We start from the raw sequence: 16,064 nt of genomic DNA, 5'->3' as shown, positions 1-16,064 counted from the left end.
GACAGAAGTAAAGAGAAACAGAGAGGAAGAAAGAGGGAGGCAGAAAGGGAGGGAAAGGGAGAAGGAGCAGGGAAGAGGGCTGGCCACACAGAAGAGTGAAATGAAACCAACGGTTTGAAGAAACTGCAATAAAATCCAGATTCCTACTGAAATGGAAAACTCTCCTCTTGGATGGGTGAGTGGCTGGGGTTTGTTATAAAAAGGAATCAATATTTTACTTGACAATTTCCATGCTAAATGCCACTGTCATTTTCAGTGTCACTTCACTGTCATCTTCCCACACAGTAAATAAAGAACAGTATAACACATATTTTTCCCTGAGATTTGTAAACGTGATCTCAAACTGTACAACTGTGACAAATCAGCCAGCAAATTCTTCGCTGACTAAATCAAAGAACATGTTTACCCCAAGGAGAATGGTAGCCACTGCACTGTACATTAACTACATTTGGTTCAGAAAGCTCCATCAACCATGCTCTAAATCTGCCCACTATGTACCCACAGTCACAAACGTTACCATAAGCCTACCACTAAAGTCTGAGAGCTTCATTGTAAAAATTATACCTGTCAATTTTCATTGCTGACATAACTTGATAAGAGCCTCACAAATCCTCTCCTAGAAAGACTGTTATTTTCCATGCTAGTACCACTAGACTGAAAAAAGACCTGTTAACATGTGTGTACTGTATAACTTCCATGGATGCACAGAACATATTTATTAAGTCTCAATCCAACACCTTTTACTTCCCGTTCCCATTTGGAATTGTAGCTTCAGAAACGGCAGCATTTATTCTATAAAGAAAAGGCTTAAAAAATACCTTCCTTATATAGTAAGCTGAAGATACATTTCTTCCTGCTTTTTTCATAATATAATTTTTTAATGAGCTGCAATTAAAGCCAGTAAGACTTGGAATCTCATAATGCCATTTTTACACCTTCTTTCATTTTTCAAAGTATATATGTCTTTCCAAATCTGGCAGAACTTGATTCTACATATTATGTAGTTTAAAAGTCACAAAAAAACATAATAAAGGACTTATCCTTCAGCTGGTACATTTCCATATTATACCATGATTCAAATGTGCTGCCCTTCTTAGCAAATTCAGTCAAAATAACTGAATCCAAAAGAAATATACATGTGTATAAAGTTTTTAAAAAGAAAGTTAGAATCAAACAGAAATCTGTAAAAATCACATTCTCAACATACACATCTTATCCTGAACTTCTAAAATATTCACATCCATTATCAATCACTTGATCAAATGCCCATTTCATTTATACTGCTGCAGGATGCTATGAATTCCAAAGTTGATGTTTCTGTCTCCTAGAAAACAATCTGACTAGAGGGAAAAAGATGCTAATTGTTACCAATAATAAAGCTGAGTGCAAATAATTCAGGAAATCTACAATTACTCAGATTTAATTTAATCTCTTTCCAGAGATGACCTGAGTGGATTTCTGACTAGGAACTGAAGAGTCAGAACTCCTTCCTTTAGTGTCTGCAAATGCTTTTTGTTTCCATAAGGAATATACCTTTGTGATCTTTCTCAAGTTCTGACAGTCAAGTAAATCAAAAAATGCCCACTATTTGTATCAGCAATTATTCCAAATCTACTTATTATCTCAGTATTATCAATTACAATGTGGACTTTTAGGAATTATTAATCAAAGGGTACTTTGCAGTCTGACGCATCAAGGACAATGCCCAACAGAAACATCACCAATAAAACTAAAAGAAAAAAACAAAATACTTAAGTGATCTTAGTCTATTTTAGATTAAAAGGTAAGTAGAAAATATAAGCATATTTTAAAAACCAGTATTTAAGGGTAGGGGATTAAGAGGTACAAACTACTAAGCATAAAAAAAATGTTATAAGAATATATGGTACAGCAAAGGAAATATAGTCAATATTTTATAATAACTTTAAATGAAGTATAATCTATAAAAATATTGAATCATTATGTTGTATACCTGAAACTAATATAATATTGTAAATCACCTATACTTCAATATATGAATAAATAAATAAATAAATACCAGTATTTCAATGCTTACTTTCAGTAGATCCTTGGAGAAATCACCACCCTCATCTACCCCTTGGAGGTTTGCAATGAACTCTTGGCAGGTCATCTTCTTTCCAATATTCTGGAATAGAGGCAAATAGTACATCATGATGGCATATGTGGAATTAAGATTATTTCTTGAAAATGTGATAAAGCAAAGCAAGACTGATTTGGTTTTTCAAAACCAAACACACACCCCCCAATATATGCATATATATACATACAAGTTTATATGCATATGAAAAAACAGATGGCTTATTATGCTTTTAAAACTGTCATTAAATATGAATAGCAAAATTACGTTAAAGCTTTATTTTAGCCTAAGATAAAATCTGAAAAATCTATGCTACTTTTATAAAAATAATATATAATGTAGTTTTTACAGGAAAAACATGAATAAAATGACATTTCTGAACTGAACTCTGATAGCTATTTATTTGCTTCTTTATTTGTATTTCCTACCTATTGCCAAGAACAATGAAGGACCTGAGATTTTAGCCTACTACTTCAAGCTAACAAGTTAGTCTATCACAACCTGCTGAATGCAGTCAGAAGCAGGACCACAGGAATTTATCACAACAGAAGTGGACAGAATCCCAGTGTTTTCTTGCTCCAGTTCCCTGAGTCCCAATTTTCACAGAGCAACTTAAGTGGGGCCAGCTGACACCTGCACACACAGCAGAAACCCTGAGATTTGGGAACATGAATCCCTGCAGTGGGGCAGTAACCATACCTATCCCTTTGCTCTAAAGTGAGAAACCAGCTCTTATCTTCCAAGGTCATATGCAAATCTAACCATTGCTCTGGGAATCACTACGTCTTCCAATACTGCTCACTATAGGAATTACACTGAAAAAACAAACCAGATCAAAGGCAACCAAACTTCAGTTCACAAAATATAAGAAAAGCAAGAGACCCATGGAGGACTGTCTACAAACACATTTCCAATCTGACTTAAGGATAATAAGTTTAACCAAAGAAAACCTCATTAATAAACAAAAATTTAAAAATCTGAACTGTAAAAAGAGAAAAGATACAAGTGTGCTGACTGAGAAAACTAATAAAATTGCTAGGACAGAGAATTGCCTCCAATGCCAGCTCCAATCAACTAGTATAAGTTGCCAGTTGTAAAGTATTCTGAGGTTGAATATGGGCACCAACAGAAACCCATCATGCGTGCAGGAGAGGGATGTATTGATAGAACACAAGTGCACAGGCAGGGAGTTTCTGGTAAATGTGGTCAAGTGGGGTGGTCAAGTTCACTTGAACACAAAGTTCACCAACATAGTAACATCCCTGCACACAATACACGTATGAATAAAAGGCATGCTCTGCAAGCCTATTTTATGCATAAAAGAATAAGAATAGGGTAGAACAGTACTCTTCAAGTTGGTGGAGAATATTTCTGGAGACAAAGACTTTAAAAGGAATGCAAAACCATAGATAGTTTTAAGGGAGTATTTATACAGAACTTAAAAAATACAAATCTGCCTGAGAACAGATTCACCTGTGTGTCTTAAAAGTAATCGCTTCCCAGAGAGTCCTTCAAGATGGTGGAGGAGTTAAGACATGGAGATCACCTTCCTCCCCACAAATACATCAGAAATACATCTACGTGTGGAACAACTCCTACAGAACGCCTACTGAATGCTGGAAGAAGACCTCAGACTTCCCAAAAGGCAAGAAAATTACCACGTACCTGGGAAGGGCAAAAGAAAAAAGAAAAAACAGAGACAAAAGAATAGGGATGGGACCCGCCCCTCTGGGAGGAAGCTGTGAAGGAGGAAATGTTTCCACACACTAGGAAGCCCCTTCGCAGGTGGAGACAGGGGTTGGGTGGGGAGGGGGAAGCTTCAGAGCCACGGAGGAGAGCGCAGCCACAGGGGTGCAGAGGGCAAAGCGGAGAGATTCCCGCACAGAGGATCGGTGCCGACCGGCACTCACCAGCGCTAGAGGCTTCTCTGCTCACCCACCAGCCAGGACAGATGGGGGCTGGGAGCTGAGGCTCAGGCTTCAGAGTCAGACCCCAGGGAGAGGACTGGGGCTGGCTGCGTGAACACAGCCTGAAGGGGGCTACTGCACCACAGCTAGTGGGGAGGGAGTCCAGGAAAAATTCTGGATCTGCCTAAGAGGCAAGAGATCATTGTTTTGGGGTGCGCGAGGAAAGGGGATTCAGAGCACCCCCTAAACGAACTCCAGAGACGGGCATGAGCCGCGGCTATCAGCGCAGACACTAGAGACAGGCAAGAAACGCTAAGGCTGCTGCTGCAGCCACCAAGAAGCCTGTATGCAAGCACAAGTCACTATCCACACCTCCCCTCCTGGGAGCCTGTACAGCCCGCCACTGCCATCATCCCGTGATGCAGGGACAACTTCCCCAGGAGAACACACAGCGTGCCTGAGGCTGGTGCAACGTCACGCTGGCCTCTGCCGCCACAGGCTCACCCCACATTCCATACCTCTCCCTCCCGCTGGCCTAAGTGAGTCAGAGCCCCCAAATCAGCTGCTCCTTTAACCCTGCCCTGTCTAAGCAAATAAGAGATGCCCTCAGGCAACCTACACAAAGGGGCAGGGCTAAATCCAAAGCTGAACCCCAGGAGCTGTGCGAACAAAGAAGAAGAAGGGAAATCTCTCCCAGCAGCCTCAGGAGCAGAGGATTCAATCTCCACAGTCAACTTGATATACCCTGCATCTGTGGAATACCTGAATAAACAACGAATCATCCCAAATTAAGGGGGGTGGACTTTGGGAGCAACTGTAGACTTGGGGTTTGCTTTCTACATCTAATTTGTTTCTGGTTTGTTTACCTTTGTTTAGTATTTAGACTTTATTATCATTGGTACATTTGTTTATTCATTTAGTTACTCTCTTGCTTTTTTATATATATAGATATATTTTTTTTCCTTTTTCTCTTTTTCTGAGTGTGTATGTGTATGCTTTTTTGTGTGATTTTTGTCTATATAACATTGCTTTTACCATTTGTCCTATGGATCTGTCGGTCAGTTTTTTTTATTATGCTTTTTTTTGTTTTTCTTAGTATAGCTTTTAGAGCTTGTTATCATTGGTGGATTTGTTTTTTGGTTTGGTTGCTCTTTCTTTTTTATTATTTTTAATTTTTTAATAATTTTTTAATTTTAATAACTATTTTTTTCCTTCCTTCCTTCCTTCCTTCTTTCCTTCCTTCCTTCCTTCTTTCCTTCTTTCCTTCTCTTTCTCTCTCTCTCTCTCTCTCTCTCTCTCTCTCTCTCTCTCTCTTCTTCTGAGCCGTGCAGCTGACAGGGTCTTGGTGCTCCAGGCACGTGTCAGGCCTGTGCCTCTGAAGTGGGAGAGCTGACTTCGCTAAGACCCAGCTGCACTCAACGACCAACAAGCTACAGTGCTGGACACCCTTTGCCAAAAAACTAACAAGATGGAACACAACCCCACCCATTAGCAGAGAGGCTGCCTAAAATCATAGTAAGGTCACAGACACCCCAAAACACACCGCTGGATGCAGTCCTGCCTACCAGAAGGACAAGATCCAACCTCATCCACCAGAAAACAGGCACCAGTGCCCTCCACCAGGAAGGCTACACAACCCACTGAACCAACCTTAGCCACTGGGAGCAGACACCAAAAACAACGGGAACTATGAACCTGTAGCCTGCGAAAAGGAGATGCCAAACGCAGTAAGGTAAGCAAAATAGGAAGAGAAACACACAGCAGATGATAGAGCAAGGTTAAAAACCCACTAGACCAAACAAATGAAGAGAAAACAGGCAGTCTACCTGAAAAAGAATTCAGAATGATAGTAAAGATGATCCAAAATCTTGGAAATACAATGGAGGAAATACAAGAAAAGTTTAACAAGGACCTAGAAGAACTAAACAGCAAACAAACAATGATGAACAACACAATAAATGAAATTAAAAATTCTCTAGAAGGAATCAATAGCAGAATAACTGAGGTAGGAAAATGGATAAGTGACCTGGAAGATAAAATAGTGGAAATAACTACCACAGAGCATAATAAAGAAAAAAGAATGAAAAGAATTGAGTACAGGCTCAGAGACCTCTGGGACAATATTAAATGCACCAACATTCGAATTATAGGGGTCCCAGAAAAAGAAGACAAACAGAAAGGGACTGAGAAAATACTGGGAGAGATTATAGTTGAAAATTTCCCTAATATGGAAAAGGAAATACTCAATCAAGTCCAGGAAGTACAGAGAGTCCCATACAGGATAAATCTAAGGAGAAACAACCCAAGACAGATATTAATCAAACTATCAAAAATTAAATACGAAGAAAAAATATTAAAAGTAGCAAGGGAAAAATAACAAATAACATACAAGGGAATCCCCATAAGGTTAACAGCTGATCTTTCAGCATAAACTCTGCAAGCCAGAAGGGAGTGGCAGGACATATTTAAAGCAATGAAAGGGGAAAATGTACAACCAAGATTACTCTACCCAGCAAGATTCAACAGAGAAATTAAAACATTTACAGACAAGCAAAAGCTAAGAGAATTCAGCACAACCAAACCAGCTTTACAACAAATGCTATAGGGACTTCTCTAGGCAGGAAACACAAGAGAATGAAAAAACCTACAATAACAACCCCCCCCCCCCAAATTAAGAAAATGGTAATAGGAACATACACACTGATAACTCCCTTAAATGTAAATGGATTAAATTCTCCAACCAAAAGACATAGACTGGCGGAATGGATATAAAAACAAGACCCATATATATGCTGTCTACAAGAGACCCACTTCAGACCTAAGGAAACATACAGACTGAAAGTGAGGGGATGGAAAAAGATATTCCATGCAAATGGAAATCAAAAGAAAGTTGGAGTACCAATTCCCATATCAGACAAAATAGACTTTAAAAAAAAGACTATTACAGGACACAAAAAAGGACACTACATAATGATCAAGGGATCAATCCAAGAAGATATAACAATTGTAAATATTTATGCACCCAACATAGGAGCACCTTAATACATAAGGGGAAATTGACAGTAACACAACCATAGTAGGGGACTTTAACACTCCACTTTCACCAATGGACAGGTCATACAAAATGAAAATAAATAAGGAAACACAAGTTTTAAATGATAGATTAAACAAGATGGACTTAATTGATATTTATAGGACATTCCATCCAAAAACAACAGAATACACTTTCTTTTCAAGTGTTCATGGAACATTCTCCAGGATAGATCATAACTTGGGTCACAAATCAAGTCTTGGTAAATTTAGAAAATTCAAATCTTATCAAGTATCTTTTCCGATTGAATGCTATGTGACTAGATATTAATTACAGGAAAAAATCTGTAAAAAATACAAACACATGGAGGCTAAACAATACACTACTAAATAACCAAGAGAGCACAGAAGAAATCAAAGAGGAAATCAAAAAATATCTAGAAACAAATGACAATGAAAACACGATGACCCAAAAACTATGGGATACAGCAAAAGCAGTTCTAAGAGGGAAGTTTATAGCAATACAATCCTACCTCAGGAAACAACAATCATCTCAAATGAACAACCTAACCTTAACATCTAAAGCAATTAGAGAAAAAAAAACCCCAACGTTAGCAGAAGGAAAGAACTCATAAAGGTCAGATCAGAAACAAATGAAAAAGAAATGAAGGAAACAATAGCAAAGAACAATGAAACAAAAAGCTGGTTCTTTGAGAAGATAAACAAAATTGATAAACCATTAGCCAGACTCATCAAGAAAAGAAGGGAGAAGACTCAAATCAGTAGAATTAGACATAAAAAGGAGAAGTAACAACTGACACTGTAGAAATACAAAGGATCATGAGAGATTACAAGCAACTATAAGCCAGTAAAATAGATAACCTGGAAGAAATGGACAAATTCTTAGAAGGGCACAACCTTCCGGAACTGAACCAGGAAGAAATAGAAAATGTGAACAGACCAATCACAAGCACTGAAATTGAGACTGTGATTAAAAATCTTCCAAAAAACAAAAGCCCAGGACCAGATGGCTTCACAGGCAAATTCTATCAAACATTTAGAGGAGAGCTAACACCTATCCTTCTCAAACTCTTTCAAAATATAGCAGAGGGAGGAACACTCCCAAACTTATCCTATGGGGCCACCATCACCCTGATACCAAAACTAGACAAAGATGTCACAAAGAAAGATAACTAAAGGTCAGTATCACTGATGAACATAGATGCAAAAATTCTCAACAAAATACTAGCAAACAGAATCCAACTGCACATTAAAAAGATCGTACACCATGATCAAGTGGAGTTTATCCCAGGAATGCAAGGATTCTTCAGTATATGCAAATCAATCAATGTGATAAACCATATTAACAAATTGAAGAATAAAAACCATATGATCATCTCAAAAGATGCAGAAAAAGCTTTCAACAAAATTCAACACCCATTTATGATAAAAACTCTCCAGAAAGTAGGCATAGAGGGAAGTTATCTCAACATAATAAAGGCCATATATGACAAGCCCACAGCCAACATCGTTCTCAATAGTGAAAAACTGAAATCATTTCCTCTAAGATCAGGAACAAGACAAGGCTGGCCACTCTCACCACTATTATTCAATATAGTTTTGGAAATTTTAGCCATAGCAATCAGAGAAGAAAAAGAATTAAAAGGAATCCAAATCTGAAAAGAGGAAACAAAGCTGTCATTGTTTGCAGATGACATAACACTACACATAGAGAATCCTAAAGATGCCACCAGAAAACTACTAGAGTTAATCAAAGAATTTGGTAAAGTAGCAGGATACAAAATTAATGCACAGAAATGCCTTGCATTCTAATACACTAACGATGAAAAATCTGAATGAGAAATTAAGGAAACACTCCCATTTACCACTGCAACAAAGAGTATAGAATACCTAGAAATAAACCTACATAAAAAGCCAAAAGACCTGTATGCACAAAACTGTAAGATACTGATGAAAGAAATTAAAGATGATACAAACAGATGGAGAGATATACCATGTTCTTGGATTGGAAGAATCAACATTGTGAAAATGACTATATTACCCAAAGCAATCTACAGATTCAATGCAATCCCTATCAAACTACCAATGGCATTTTTTACAGAACAAGAACAAAAACTTTCACAGTTTATATGAAAACACAAATGACCCTGAATAGCCAAAGCAATCTTGAGAAAGACAAACAGAGCTGGAGGAATCAGGCTCCCAGACTTCAGACCACACTACAAAGCTACAGTAATCAACACAGTATAGTACTGGCACAAAAACAGAGACATAGATCAATGGAACAGGATAGAAAGCCCAGAGATAATCCCACGCACATATGCTCACCTTATTTTTGATAAAGGAGGCAAGAATATACAATGGAGAAAAGACAGCCTCTTCAATAAGTGCTGCTGGGAAAATGGACAGTTACATGTAAAAGAATGAAATTAGAATACTCCCTAACACCATACACAGAAATAAACTCGAAGTGGATTAGGAGCTAAATGTAAGGCCAGAAGCTATAAAACTCTTAGAGGAAAACATAGGCAGAAGCCTCTATGACATAAATCACAGCAAGATCCTTTTTGACCCACCTCCTAGGGAAATGGAAATAAAAACAAAAATAAACAAATGGGACCTAATGAAAGTCAAAGCTTTTGTACAGCAAATGAAAACGTAAACAAGACAAAAAGACAACCCTCAGAATGGGAGAAAATTTTTGCAAATGAAGCAACTGACAAAGGATTACTCTCCAAAATTTACAAGCAGCTCATGCAGCTCAATACCAGAAAAACAAACAACCCAATCCAAAAATGGGCAGAAGACCTAAATAGACATTTCTCCAAAGAAGACATACAGATTGCCAACAAACACATGAAAGGATGCTCAACATCACTAATCATTAGAAAAATGCAAATCAAAACTATGATGAGGTATCACCTTATACCAGTTAGAATGGCCATCATCAAAATATCTAGAAACAATAAATGCTGGAGATGTTGTGGAGAAAAGGTAATCCTCTTGCACTGTTGGTGGGAATGTAAACTGATACAACCACTGTGGAGAACATTATGGAGGTTCCTTTAAAAACTAAAAATAGAACTACCATATGACCCAGCAATCCCACTACTGGGCATATACCCTGAGAAAACCATAATTCAAAAAAGGCATGTACCATAATGTTCATTGAGCACTATTTACAATAGCCAGGATATGGAAGCAATGTAAGTGTCCATCGACAGACGAATGGATAAAGAAAATGTGGCACATATATACAATGGAATACTACTCAGCCATAAAAAGAAATGAAATTGAGTTATTTGTAGTGAGGTGGATGAACTTAGAGTCTGTCACACAGAGTGAAGTAAGTCAGAAAGAGAAAAACAAATGCCATATGCTAACAAATATATATGGAATCTAAAATACAAAAACAAAAAAAGGTTCTCTAGAACCTAGGGGCAGGACAGGAATAAAAATGCAGATGTAGAGAATGGACTTGAGGACATGGGGAGGGGGAAGGGTAAGCTGGGACGAAGCGAGAGAGTGGCATGGACATATATACACTACCAAATGTAAAATAGATAGCTAGTGGGAAGCAGCCGCATAGCACAGGGCGATCAGCTTGGTGCTTTGCGAGCACCTAGAGGGGTGGGATAGGGAAGGTGGGAGGGAGACGCAAAGGGGAGGAGATATGGGGTATCTTTGTTATAAAGCAGAAACTAATACACCATTGTAAAGCAATTAAACTCCAAAAAAGATGTTAAAAAAAAAAAAAGTAATCACTTCCCACTTCTCCTTTCACAACTGCCCTTCTGCCTTACAACATGGAACAATCTGTCCAACATGTGCTAGCTAATTAATTATAGTGAACGTGCTAAATAACTTTTGTTAAAAACTTTGCCTCTTCCATCAGCAAAGAGGGCATATAGTCACACTTACATGAAAGACTGGATGAATGTTTTAACAATGATAACTAGCTTTGCCAATTAAATGTATTTGGTAGATAATTCCTATAATTTGAATAAATTGCATCTGCAGTCCTAAGTTTTGATGAAAATTTAAAGCACAGAAAGGAACTTTAATGGAAAATACACTATACTGAAATAGACAACACAATAGAAAATAACATTATATTGAAAAAGAAAATGTCTTGAAAAAGCAATGTCTCAATTTTCCCAATCCTTATCTAGTATATCAGATCAAACAACGTGCCCCAAGGTAAAATGTAACAAGTATAATCAATAGTCATTTTGATATGACTTGCAATGCTTTTTTGGGATATGTTTCAAGGATTTAAGAAAATGAATGAATAATGACCAGGTAAAAAATCATTTTCCACGTCAGGTGATTCCAGTTCTTTGCTTTTAAAAAAATTAAAAGAGGATGTAATTTAATCATCAGTTAAGAACAAAAGTGTTTTTAAATATATAATTTGGTGAATTCAAATACTTGTAACATTATCTGCTTTTAATCAATTTTGCATTGCTAATAATGATAAAAATTTCTTTTAGAATGATTTATATTTAAACACCTGAAGTCTTTTAGTCATAAGAAATTGAAACTTTCATTTCAACTTACATAATTTTTGTTAAAATAAGTATCAAATAAAACAATATCAATAAAAGACTGAAATATAAAAACATAAAAATAAAACTATGGAAAAGTGGGCAAGGAGCAAAAAAGAGGGTTTTTTTAATATGATGGAGTGTCAACTTACTATAACTTTTAAAAAAATACCAGCTTTATTAAAATATAATTCATATAACATTCACCCTTTTGAGCTATATAATTTAATAATTCTTCGTATACTGATAAAGTTGTATGACCATCACCACTACCTAAATTCAGAACATGTTCTTCACCCCAAAAAGCTGCCTCATATCCATTAGTAGTCACTCCCCAAATCTCTCTTCCCATCACCACTACCCATCTCCTGGCAACCACTGACAAACTTTTTATTTACTAAACCCTATGGAGTTGCCTATGCAGAACATTTCACATAAATGGAATCATACAAAATGTGGTCTTTCATGACTGGCTTCTTTCATTTAGCATAACGTTTTCAAGGTTCACCCATACTGTAGCATTAATCAGTATTTAACTTTTTAAATTGCCAAATAATATTCCATTGTATAAATATACTAAATTTTGTTTATCCATTCAGAAGTTGGTAGATACTTGGACTGTTTCCAAATTTTGGTTATTATAATGTAGCTAAAAATATTTGTGCACAAGTTTTTGTGTGGACATGTTTTCATTCCTCTATGTGTATAACTCAGGAGTGGGATTGCTGGGTCATATGGTAACTCTATGTTTAATCATTTGAGAAACTGATGGCACCAGTTTACAGTCCCACTAGAAGTGTATGAGAGTTTCAATTTCTCTACATCCTTACTAACACTTACCTGCTCTTTTTATCTTAGGCAACCTAGTGGGTGTGAACTGGTATCTTCTGGTTCTGATTTGCATTTCCCTAATGACTAATGATGTTCAGCATCCATTCATGCACTTATTGGCCATTTGTATATATTCTTTGGAGAAATGCATATTTATATCCTTTGCCCTTTTCTTATTACTTGTGTTTTATTGTTGAGTTGTAAGTGTCCTTTGTATATTCTGGATACAAGCTCATTATCATATACACACTTCACAAATACTGTCTCTTATTATGAGAGTTGTCTTTTCACTTGATGGTGTTCTTTGAAGCAGAGAAAATTTTTAACTAGATGATATTCAATTTATCTATTTTTTCTTTTGTTGCTTGTGCTTTTGGTGTCAAATGTCAAATGCAACATGGAGCCCAGCTGCTCCATGGCATGTGGGATCTTCCCAGACTGGGGCACGAACCCGTGTCCCCTGCATTGGCAGGTGGACTCTCAACCACTGCGCCACCAGGGAAGCCCTTGCGTCAATTTTTGTACAAGGTAGGAAAGACAAATCCAACCTCATTCTTTTGCATGTGCTATACGGTTGTCCCAGCACCATATGTAGTCTTTCTCCACTGAATGGCCTTGGCATCCTTGTCAAAAATTAGAAGACTGTAAATATAAGGGTTTACTTCTGAACTCATAATTCTATTGCACTGATCTAGATGTTTGGTTTGATGCCACTATAATACTCTCTTGATTCTTGTACATTTGTAGTAAGTTATTTACACCTCTGCATTCTTTTTGATATGGTTAAGAAAACCACATGAACAATTAAGCACCTTAATGATTTTTACATGCAGAGTTCAGTAGGGTTATGTATATTCACACTGCTGTGAAACAGATTTCCAGAACTCCTTCATCTGGCAAATCTTAAACTCTATACTCATTTAAAAAACAACTCACCAAGCTTCCCTGGTGGCGCAGTGATTGAGAGTCCGCCTGCCAATGCAGGGGACACGGGTTCATGCCCCGGTCCGGGAAGATCCCACATGCCGTGGAGCAGCTGGGCCCGTGAGCCATGGCCGCTGAGCCTGCGCGTCCGGAGCCTGTGCTCCGCAACGGGAGAGGCTACGACAGTGAGAGGCCCGCGTACCACAAAAAATTAAAAAATTTAAAAAATAACTCATTTTTTCTCTCTCCCCCAGGCTTCTGGTAACCATCATTCTACTTTCTGTTCTAATGAATCTGAATATTTAGGTAACTCATGAAAGTGAAATCATAGTGTTCTCAAAGTTTATCCATGTTGTAGCATACATCATAAGTTCTTCCTTTTTTAAGGCTGAATATTTCACTGTACGTATACATTTTTGTTCAACAATTCATCCACTGGTAGACATTTGGGGGTTCCACTTCTGCACTATTGTAAGTGCTGCTATGCACATGGGTGTGCAAACATCTCCTTGAGATCCTGTTTTCAGATCATTTGGATATATAACCAGAAATAGGATAGAGGCATCATGTGGTATTTCTAATTTTTTAAGGAACCGCCATATTATTTTCCATAGGGTTGCACCATGTTACAATCCCACCAACAGCGTATAAGGGTTCCAATTTCTCCACATACTTGCCACCTTTTTTTTTTTTTTATAGTAGCCATCCTAATGGGTGTGAGGTAGTTTTGACTGGCATTTCTCTGATGATTAGTGAAAGTTGAGCATCTTTTCATATGCTTCTTGGTTATATGTATAGTATCTTCAGGTAAATGTCTAATTCAAAGCCTTTGCCCTCTTTTTAATTGGGTTATTTGATTTTTTGTTGTTGTTGTAGAGTTGCAGGAGTTCATTACATATTCTGGATATTAATTCCTCATCAGATATATGACTTGCAAATATTTTATCCCATTCTGTAGGTTGTCATTTCACTTTGTTGATTGTGTACTTTGGTGTACAAAAGCTTGTAAGTTTGATGTAACCCCATTTGTCTATTTTAAATTTTGCTACCTGTGCATTGACTGTCAGATCCAAGAAATCATTGCCAAGTCCAATGTCATGAAGCTTTTTCTCTATGTTTTCTTCTAGGAGTTTTGTAATTTTAGGTCTTGTATTTAGGTCTTTAATCTCTTTTGAGTTAATGTTTTATATGGTATAAGGGTGCAACTTCATTTTTTTGCTTGTGGATATCCTTTATTCCCAGCACCATTTGTTGAAGAGACTAACCTTTCCCCATTGAGTAGTCTTGGCACCCTTGCTGAAGACTGTTAAAGCATATATGCAAGAGTTTATTTGGGGGCTTTGTATTCTATTCCATTTGTCTATTTTCTGTCTTTATGCCAACATCACACTCTTTAGATTATTGTAGACTTGTAATATGTTTTGAAATCAGGAAGTGTGAGTCCTCCAATTTTGTTGTTTTTCAAATCTGTTTAGGCTATTCACAGTCCCTTGAGATTCCATATGAATTTTAGGATGAATTTTTCTATTTCTGCAAAAAATGTCATTGGGATTTTGATAGGAGTTGTAATTGAATTTCAGTATTAGCTTATCAAATTTCTGGGGGGGGAAGAAAAGCCAGCTGGGATTTTGACAATGGCTGTGTTCAACCTGAAGATCACTTTGGAGAGTATGGCACTTTAACATTAAGCCTTCCAATCCATGACCATGAAATTACTTTCCACTTATTTGGCTTCTTTCAACAATGTTATATAGTTTTCAATGTCAATGTATTGATCTTATATTAAGTTTATTCTTAAGTATCTTAGTATTTCTGACTGATATTGTAAATGAAATGAATTTCATTTTCATATTGTTCATTGCTAGTATCAGCAATACAAATGATCTTTGTATATTCAACTTTTATTCTACAGCCTTGCTGAATGTGTTTTTTAGATTCTAATCATTTTTGGATTTTTTTTTTCTTTTTTTGTAGATTCCTTAGGATTTTCTATATAAAAGATCAGGTCTTCTGCAAACAGAGAAAATTTGACCTATTTCTTTCTTATGTTCTTATGTTTTATTTTTTTCCTTGACTAATTACCCTGGATAAAATCTTCAATACGTTACAAAGAAGTGGCAAATGCAGACATTCTTGTCTTGTTTCTGATCTGGAGACAGCTTTCCATCTTTCCCATAAAGTATGATGTTAGCTATGAGTTTTTCATAGAGCTCATTTTCAGGAATTAAAGAAATTCCTTTTTATTCCTGGCTTATTAGATGTTTTCTTTTTAGTTATGAAATGGTGTTGGATTTTGGCAATGCTTCTTATGTGTTTACTGAGATAATCATGTGGCTTTTCTCTTTTATTCCATTAATAAGGTGATTAGATTGATTTTCATATGTTGAACCAATCTTGTATGCCCGTAATAAATCTCAAATGGTTATAATGTATAGTCCTTTTTATATATTGCTAGATTAGGTTTCCTTTTTATTTCTTTAAGGATTTCGTGTCTATGTTCACAAGGGCTATTCATAAGGGATATTAGTTTTCTTGTGATAGTTTTGACTGGCTTTGGTATCAGGGTAATACAGTCCTCATAGAATACTTTGAAAAATACTTTGATTTTCTATTTCTTCTTGATTCAGTTCCAACAATATATATCATTCTAGAAATCTGTCCATTTCACCTGGGTAATCTAATTTGTTAACATACAATTGCTGACAC

The 16,064-nt window shown here is 36.7% G+C and overlaps 1 protein-coding gene across 10 annotated transcripts in view; it reads right to left on the bottom strand.

Moving 5' to 3' along the window:
- The window catches only part of PSD3 (pleckstrin and Sec7 domain containing 3), a 571,362-nt gene that overhangs the window by 270,034 nt on the left and 285,264 nt on the right, over nt 1–16,064 (bottom strand). For all 10 annotated transcript variants that reach the window (XM_073798607.1, XM_033848747.2, XM_073798608.1 and 7 more), the window contains one exon: nt 2,057–2,146. In XM_073798607.1, the coding sequence (XP_073654708.1) occupies nt 2,057–2,146 (90 nt within the window). The remainder of the gene's footprint in view (nt 1–2,056; nt 2,147–16,064) is intronic.

The sequence above is a fragment of the Tursiops truncatus genome, chromosome 21 (genome assembly GCF_011762595.2).
Source record: "Tursiops truncatus isolate mTurTru1 chromosome 21, mTurTru1.mat.Y, whole genome shotgun sequence".
Classification (NCBI taxonomy): Eukaryota; Metazoa; Chordata; class Mammalia; order Artiodactyla; family Delphinidae; genus Tursiops; species Tursiops truncatus.
Note: the sequence above shows the minus strand (reverse complement) of the source record. Positions and strands in the feature narration are given on the sequence as shown.